Here is a 9,236-nt window from a genome sequence, read left to right on the forward strand (position 1 = left end):
AAAGATTACAGCGCCACAGCACTGGCGAAAATTTAAATTTGCCAACTGGAATTCTTTCGGATAACCGACGTTTCGGATAATCGACCTTCGGATAAACGACCCTCTACTGTAATAGTATATAAATTAAATTAATTTTCATTTCTTTTTCAGTTGTACAATTGCTTCATAGAAATCCGAAGATTTTCTTTTGTCCACATAAAAATTGAAAGCAAACTCAAGGTTGACTCGATTAATTAACTTCGCCTTTTAACCGTAAACAATTTGATTAATAAAGTGATTTGATTAGTTTCTAGATTTCATGAAGAGATTCGGAAAGACCCCGATCGGCGTTTCTGTCAGAGGATTCTTCTTCATCAAGAAAAACTTCGTCATGAGAGTGAGTATTTCTTTTTGGTGTATTTCGTTAAACCCGAATTTCGTTTTTCACTGATGATGTGTGCGATGCGTTAGACACCCATTAAGATTTTTCCGAGTATATTATTTAAACAATATTTAAATTTTAAATCTGTTTTAGCATCTGCATTTCATATTTTTTGTTCTTGTAAGTATAAAACACTGGCTCGAATAAAAGACTTTCCTATTTTACAGATGTTAAGTGGATTTTATTCTATTTTGTCAACGTTACTGAAGCTCGGCAACGAGAAGAAAAGTGGATGCATCTCGACAGAAATGAACAAAACCGATTCCTTCGGCATATTGTCAGTTTTGGATAATTTTTAATTTTCTTTTCTATAAAGTTTCTATCGTTAGAAACAAATTGATTTCGTGGAGAAATGTCCTTTGCTACGCATTACGCTGTGTGGTAGATTTTTTCAGTATGATGCGAGTCTTCGAAATGCAGTCACTTAATTTTTTTTTTTTTTAGAATAACCTTCGATTGTGTTTTTGTTTAAGTGCACAAAATGTACGAATACTATTTTTATTTTGAAAATATAAACTATTATAAAAAATTGATATCGACTATCAACTACAGCAATCTACTATGGTTTTACTCTTCTAACTTTAACTCTACCAAATTCGTTAATTAGGGACGTGTAGTTTAGACTGGCAGCTAATGTAGATTTAATACAAATAAATGATAAATTTCTAAGTTTCGTTTGGCATATTGAACTTCTTAAGAAGTGTTTTATTAATTGTCATTTGGAGAAACTTCTTTCCCCGCTAACTACAGAGGCGGGGAGTGTTAATAAAATTGAGGCTTTTTCCTTCTGGCTCTAACTTCGGTTTCGGCAGGAAATTCTGTGTTTTATTCGAGATTCTTCGCCATTTCATCAGCAGCAATTTTCATCCGATCGTATCCCGATTGTCTGTAACTTTTCACTTTTTGTATGGTTTCTGATAGCATCCTTACACACTCTGACAAATTTATAGTTACAGATTGCAATAGCTTCGAGACTAAATTTATTTCAAATAAAATAACGTGCCAAAGAATTACACCGCATATAAACTTGTAATTTTTAATATTTTTTGCTAATTCTCTCGCTTTAACTTTAGTTTATGCATCTCCGTTGACGTCTTCTATTATTTGGAATAAAGCATCATAGATTTCGCAAAGTTCAAATCTCCGCTTGACCACCCATTGAGTAGCGCTCAATGGTTTTAGAGTTAATTGTTAAATATATATTTTTTAGCACTTCCCAACGCTTTGTAGAACCACAAAAAAAGTGTGAAGTTCTTGTACAATAGAAGAAAGTTATTGTTTCTGTAGAAGAAGACCCGCGTCATTCGCAACTAGGCATAAAGAATGAAACGCGCAGGGCACATAAAACGCCCTTGGATATTTTTCGATTACAGTATTCTATTGTGTACTGTACACTCAAATTTATCAATTCATCTTGTATATTATTGCTTAGATAAGTCTCAGATCATTTATCAGACTCTCGTTAAATGAACGTTATTTTATTTAACAATGCAATGTTAATAACTACATTTTAACAACAATTGCAAAATTTGTCGTTTTTTCAAACCAGAAATTGTCGCAACTCGAGTGAATGGTAAGAGTCATTACTAAAATGATTTGAACTATAAAAGGCCTTACGTATTTTTGAATTATGTGTCTTTCAATGCTGAAAAATACAAAATGTTACAACAATTGTTAAACCTGAACAATTTCTATCTATCTGGATGTTGTAACATTAATACACCCATATTTGTGAAAATTGCAACACCATGAAGGAATTGTCAAAAATTAATGAAATTTATTCCACATATTACTGATAGTGAAACAAATAAATGATCAAATTTACAAGACAAAAAAACAAAAAGAACGTCGGAAATCAGTACTATGTGTGTCCGCCACGCTGAGTGACGAAAGCCTGTACACGCCATTGCATTGAATCATACAGGTTCTAAATGTAATCCTGGGGAATGACATTCCCGATAGCTTCGGCTTGACGCCAAAGTTTAGTTTTATTGTGTGCCCACCAGCTGTACGAGCGAGTCACCAATATACTCAATGAAGACTAAATGTAGTTTAAATCAGAAAATCGTATCTAAAATAGTACAGTAGAAACCGTTCTTTTGTTAAGACTTAACCCTCTCCCTCTCCCCCCGCGGGGGAATTTCGAAAAATTCCTTCTTCGTGTGCGTTTTCATCACATACTTTAACTGTGTACCAAATTTCACCTTTTTAAGTTCAGCGGTTTCCTCTGGACAAGCAATTTTATATATTTAGATATTACAATTTTTTTATATTCTGAGTAAATATTATATTGTAATTTGAAAGATTTTCGTGTTGTCTTTCTTTAATAATAAACACTTTAATACTGTTTATTCACGAAGTAAATTTAAAATACGACATGTGCCAAAATATTTAAAAATGAACCAAATAAAGTCACCAAGGTCACTACGACATATGTACGATGACCGATACGAAATCAATAAAAGGTTTATTTTAGAGTTAATATTTAGATAAAATAACTAGTCTATGCTTTCTGTTAGAATATAGAACGAATAAAACCAAAATTTCATCCGGATTAAACAAAAACTGCACGAGTTACAAAAAATTCACACACACACACACGTACGATGGTGTTTATATCAGTAATATTCCGGGCTTTCCTTTTTTTTATCAACATTTTATAACAGATTGAACTACTGAATGTTGCTCAGAAAGTTGAACAACTCTGCTTTTGTAAAGTGATTATTTCCATTTCCTTTGGCAGTGACCAAATATTTTGCTTTTAATATATATTTAGAATAGATACATATAGTATAGATATTTAGTAATATTATGTTCTATCGCATTTGTAGGCATTTTTATATATGTGTGACCGTAGGGTCGGTGTCTCTTTGACACCGGGTCAAAATGTGACACCACCGAGTCTCTGGGGACTCGGAAATCGCGACTTTACGTCACGCCAGCGGTAGCGGGTGAGCGGTTGGATTCGGAGTAGAGGTGAGGAGAGAGAAATGACGAAGCAATTCACTCGAGTTCCGAATTAATAAACAATAACAAATTTATTTTAGTAGACAGGAGTACACGATATACGATTCTAGACATCTTGGATTTATACATATCCCTAGATTATCGAATCTGATGGAACCAGGTTCACAATAACCAGTGAATATTCAATATATAAGATGGTAATCATTAATTGAATATCACAAATTATAAATTCTATGCAAGGAAATTAAAAGGAAAAGTTAGGGAAATGAAGATTTTATGTATTTACCTCGTGGAGGTGGGATTATGTTTTTATTTTGCGAATGACAAGATAATTTCATGTATGGACCATCGTAGATTTGACGTTCGTCACAATAACTGTGTCTTCAAAATTTCGTAAGCCATTTGCCAGCGAAAATAAGGCGTATGATCCTGTGTAAAATTAATTCTTGCATCTTTCGTTATATACTCTGCATATTTCAATACTCTTCATATTTCAATTCCACAATCGCTTCCACTCATTTGATGGGGTATATTTATTTTTACTGTTTCTAGTGCCCATCCACTCGTATCGAATTCTTATTTTTTTTATTCATTCATCTCATCTTGTAAATATGTTCATAGCGCATTTAAACACTCGTTATTTCGCCCACCCATAGAACCATAATACTGAATTTTTATATGTCGGTAGTCAATAACAGCTAAACACCGGTGCATTCCCATTTGAACGGGCATAAGCGGCGTGTCATATTCAGAAATCTCTCGCCCTTCTTTTCATTGCACTGTGACCACTGTTTAACAATTCGGTATAGAAGAATGTATTAAAGGCATATACAGTTGGAAAATTATCCAATTTGCTTCTTTCCATAAGAAAATTCATGTAGATCATTAAGTCAATTAAGTCTCGCCAGTGTCTTCGTATGTCTGCGTGCAACGGACAGACGAAATCCTTCGGCTAAAACTTCATCCGGAGAATTTGGCCTTAAAGCATCATCAACTTCCACATCCATTTCAGAAGTAAATTCTGGAAAACCATTTAACTGATTTTATCTTCAAGAGGTTTTTCATGTAAAACTGCTGGTCCTTTTCTCTTAAAAATTTCTTTTATCTTTTCCTTTGCAATTGCATACTTTGCTTCCCTCTTCTCTCGAATTGATCGCGTTAATTCTTCTTGATATGGTATCTTTTTCTTCTCTTTTTAATTTCGCCTTTTTATTGACTGTCTAAGTTCTTTCAGCCAATTTTCATGAAAAAATGGTTCTCTTTTTGTCTTACTGAAAATTGAACTTTAGAGATTGGTGGTTTCCTAACCTCTATTATTGTTAAGATCACACTGTCATCGTCGTCCTTTTTAATAGGTGAAGGTTTCCCCTGTTTGCTTTCATTAACGAATATTTGTTCAATGTACTAGTGTCATTTCCAAATTTTAATATTGGAAGAAAATCTTTTTGATGTGGATGCTTTCTTTACACCTGAACGTTAAACATTATGAATTGAATGTAATAATTGTATTAAATCATAAGTTGTGTATCTTTCATATTATTTATCAATTAAACAACGATTCCGACATACTGGTATACTGCTGTAATAATAATTTGTATTGTTTTTTTTCGTGAAGTCGAATACTTTCTTGAGCAGTTAAAAACTTTGTTCTTCAATTTAAAGCTGAATATCTAATTCTCTTATATTTAGTAGACTTTTATTATTTTCCTTACTCATTTTTTTAAAGAAAACACGCTTCTGGTTCTTCATTTAAATGATTCACTGTACGTGTCCTCGAAATAATCAGAAACTTTTAGCAAATTTAGGAAATGTTTTATCGCCTATTCAGATCACGCGCTACATTCCTACTATAACGAAACGAATACTAACAGAAGAATAGAACATCTCCAAAGATTCACTAGATTTTATAAGGAGAGAATAAATACTTTTTCTCTAGATTTCATTTCTTATTCTGTTTCTTTTCCGGCTGTTATATATAACAGAGAAAAGTTTGTCGAATGGTAAAAAATGTTTGCCCCATATTTAGACTTTCGGTAACTTAAAATAAAGTACAGAAAAAATTAGTTTTCTTTCAATAAATATAGTTGTTTGTGTGTGAAACGATTCTGTTCAAGCTATTTGAAGTTTAATGAATTTGATACTTTTTGCCGAAAATTCCTAAAATTTCACAGCGAAGTTTCTGTTTTGGGGGATTATTGTATTTACTTTTGTTAGTTAGAGGTCGAGGAGTGGTAAGATAAAGGAGGGTTCATGTTTCGTCACCGGAATATGGTCAGACTTATTGAGAATTTTACTCGTCATCGGTATTTACAATTTGTTATAAAATTACTGTCTACTTTTAAAATTCAACTTTTTGCCATTTTATAATAATTAAAACTATAACAATATTTTTTTTTTAAATATCATAACAGAAGTACCGATTTAAATTCTGTCCAGAAAGTTTCGATGGTGCTGATGGATTTTATAAAAATGTTGTATATGCTAATAACGAGAAAAATAGTCATTGTATCCGGGCCTTCTAGAGATATGACCGAATTCTCGTTCATCTTTCCATCCCTAGTCATATAACCAACAAAATTTAATAGCATTAACTTTTCTAATACACAAATTACCCTGCAAAATTACGGAAATTTTCGACAAAAAGCACACGACTTATTAAGTTTGAAACAGGGTGAACAAAATAGTGCCACACACAGACACACACACATACACAATAACATCTATTCATACACAAATTACCCCGAAATTTCTTTCCATTTCTCGACGTTACAAGGTGTCCACAGTCCAAAAATGTATAAATCCTAGAATCATTTTTTGACTTATCGCCATACTTTTCCTCTGTTATGTATATAACAGAGCCGAGAAAGTAATTAATTGTTTAATACACATTTAATTACAATTATTAACAATTACAAATGTAAGACAATAAACACCCTGTCAAGAAACTAGTTTAATTCTTCAAAAGTTAAAATTTAGAAGCCAATCGTATGAATTTCGCATAAAAGTGTTCCAGTTTGAAAATCTCTTTTTGCAATTTTGAAAAAAAAAGCAAAAAGGATTTATTGTGTTTTTTTCAAAACAAGATATTCGCATGTTATTGTGAACTTGGCGGTGTATGGGGATCAGGACTTTTCTTTTTATCTTTTATCGTCTCCAGTCTTTTCTTTATCATGTCCAAGATGATTTCGGATGCTCTGACCACTTCTGCATCTGTTTCTTTCTGTTCCTGCAATAATCAATATATAAATTATTTTTATACAAAAGAAAATGAAAAACTTTCTTTCCAATGAATTTCAATTATGAAATGTAAACAGAATTCAATTTATCATTCACAAATGGTACTCAACACTTCTTCTGTCACAAATCTAATTTATAGTTAACAGTAACTGAATATCATCGCTAATGATTTCTCATTTGATTGTGTAATATTTATAACCTCGGTGTACCAGAGCTCAGCCACAGTTCTAATGTTAAAGTACCAAATTTGACCATTAATATCTCCGAGACCAACGAACCGAATCGAATGTAATATAAAAAATTTAATATTCGCGGTGAGAACTGCGATTACCTTAAATTTTGAATAAGTTCGTTAGATCGTTCTGGATCTATACAAACGCAAATTTAGCACTTTTTCCACTAGATTTACGACGAGGGAAATTTTGCTCACACCAAACTACCGGAAAATATAGAAAGAGTCTGTGTATGCTTAATAGTTCTTTCGAGATTTCTCCACCTCTTTTGTAGTCTTTTTGAAGGTTTTATGACTACGGCGTAAACCCCCGCACCAGCTTTTCCCCTGATTTTTTCCCTTATTAATTCCTAAATCCTTTACTCGATCTACGCCAAAGTTTTCATACTTATTTCCTTGGAGTCCGGAGTAAATATAGACTACCACGAATAGCTGCATAAAAACTGATTTAACACTCTTTATTAACTTTTAATGCCTTTCTTCGATCTACACAAGATTTTTCACCCTTATTTCCTGGGAGACACGCAAATCTGCACACTAGGCGTGACTGTCGCAAGAATATATCACCAGTTATGAATGTCTCATAAGTTATAAACGATTATTTTATAAAGTTATCTGTAGCCGAAAAATACTTGAAATCTCATTTAAAAACTGCTGAAACCAGGTTGAATACGTAAATCTCGACTAAATATCATAACAAAAAAAAAAACTTTTAAAAGTTCTTGCGTAAGAATAGTGCAGGAAGATTTGACACTAAAACTCAACACGTGAATAAAGTTCACATTACACAGACATTACAACTACAGGAAGTTTCAGAGAAAGCGGTCGTCATGAAAATAAATCGGAAAAATGAGCATCGTCAGAGAAATAAGCTTCCAGCTTTACTTCGTGCCTCAAACTTCCTTCGCTGACACTGCTCAAACGTGTTTTAACGTTCAAAGAAATGAATGTAGAGCAACGACCAAAGTAAAACTCGAAGCTTTTTTTGTGTCGATGTTTATTTATCCGATTTATTATCACGGTGACTGTTTCCTCCAAACCTTGCTGTAGTTGTAGTCTATGTAATACGAAATATAGTGACATCAACATTCTTACTGTCAAGTCGTGAACTATTCTTATCCTTTAACCGATGATTCTTAACTGATGCTGTCACTATTCTTATGCAGGAACTTTTAAATTTTTCCTTTATTTAGATATTTCTGCTGAGCTCTACTTTTACAACCATTAGTTTTGTTAGTTATTTATTGCATATACAATAAGTATATTTCAATGTATTTCATTCATAAAATTGTGACAAACTCGACTTTATAAACTACAAGTTTGCTTTCCTATACTATAATTTACTCGCGAACCAACTTCAGTGAGCGAGTAAATTATAGTATAGAAGGGCTGGGGTGCTGGTGTCTTTTCCTAAGTTAAACTGAATGTTTATTTACAAATTACTAAAACTTTTAAACAGAATACGACAATTAAATACCTTTGATGTGCAATGGGCTTCATCGACGTGTGTCTGTTTATGTAGGAACCATTGTTTCCCGGAGTTTGTAGTAAAGCGACATTGATGACATTGAAATAATTTTTGAGAAAATTGCAAAGTTTTATCTTTCTCGTATGTTTTAAGATGTTCCTCTCGCATCGAACTCGCTGCTGAGATTTCAGAAGAAGAGTGCATCTCACTCTGTTCCGAAATTTTAAAAGTTTTCGATGTACCTTCTCCTGTAATTTGCTAAACAATCAAAAAATATTGTTAATTACGTTAATTGTTAATAATAATATAATTGTTAATTTTATACTATTATATATTTTCAAAATCAATACATGTCTACAGTTTAAATTTCAATTTATATACGTAGGTAAATATTTACTTAAACATTATAAAATACTTTTGTTTGTAAATCAACTTGAACCATCAGCGATGTCTAAAATGAGCTACAATTTGTATATACTTGATTGAACCGACATTTGTAAAATTTGAATACAATAATAAACTTTTTATCTAAAGACACTGTTTACCTATTTCCCAACGATTACCTATGTTTGTTTGCTTATTTTGTTAACTTACGGCATTGAAACACTTGGCTTGGTGGATGCCTTCTTGGTGTTCCAAGAAGTCTTTTAAGGGTAAATGGCTTCTATTCGGGAGTTACGGAGGTAGAGAAAACCCGGAAAGCTCTACTTGGCCAGCTTGTCCGGACGAGGCACGAACCCACGACCGAACTCTCAGGTATCGCATTGCCATTGGTAGTCAATATTCAAGTATTCAATAACGAGAAACATAATTCCAATATTCGAGTATTCAATAACCAAGTATTCAATAACGAGAAACATAATTCCAATTTAGATAATTTTTTAATACGCTTAAAGTCGTAGTTTTTAATT

The 9,236-nt window shown here is 32.6% G+C and overlaps 1 protein-coding gene and 1 pseudogene across 1 annotated transcript; both read right to left on the minus strand.

Annotated features, from left to right (window-relative positions):
• Positions 1-3,754: 3,754 nt before the first annotated feature.
• LOC111640273 lies at positions 3,755-5,104 on the minus strand (annotated as a pseudogene).
• A 1,222-nt stretch (positions 5,105-6,326) lies between these two features.
• LOC111640269 lies at positions 6,327-8,837 on the minus strand. Its single transcript, XM_023386268.1, has 3 exons — positions 8,741-8,837; positions 8,335-8,583; positions 6,327-6,614 (listed from the first exon to the last, which is right to left on the minus strand). The coding sequence occupies exons 1-3, from the start codon at positions 8,765-8,767 to the stop codon at positions 6,483-6,485; spliced, it is 408 nt and encodes a 135-aa protein (XP_023242036.1). The 5' UTR covers positions 8,768-8,837; the 3' UTR covers positions 6,327-6,482.
• Positions 8,838-9,236: the final 399 nt, after the last annotated feature.

This window comes from Centruroides sculpturatus, unplaced genomic scaffold (genome assembly GCF_000671375.1).
Source record: "Centruroides sculpturatus isolate CEXI.00-Female unplaced genomic scaffold, Cexi_2.0 scaffold1306, whole genome shotgun sequence".
Taxonomy (NCBI): domain Eukaryota; kingdom Metazoa; phylum Arthropoda; class Arachnida; order Scorpiones; family Buthidae; genus Centruroides; species Centruroides sculpturatus.

Bases quoted from the DNA above. Each gene is read 5' to 3' on its own strand.
- LOC111640269 (XM_023386268.1), bottom strand. From the start codon at position 8,767: ATGGTTCAAGTTGATTTACAAACAAAA. The intron at 8,584-8,740 runs GTATTTTATAAT...TTGATTGTTTAG, and splicing joins AAGTTGATTTACAAACAAAA to CAAATTACAGGAGAAGGTAC. The intron at 6,615-8,334 runs GTATTTAATTGT...TGATTATTGCAG, and splicing joins AAGCCCATTGCACATCAAAG to GAACAGAAAGAAACAGATGC.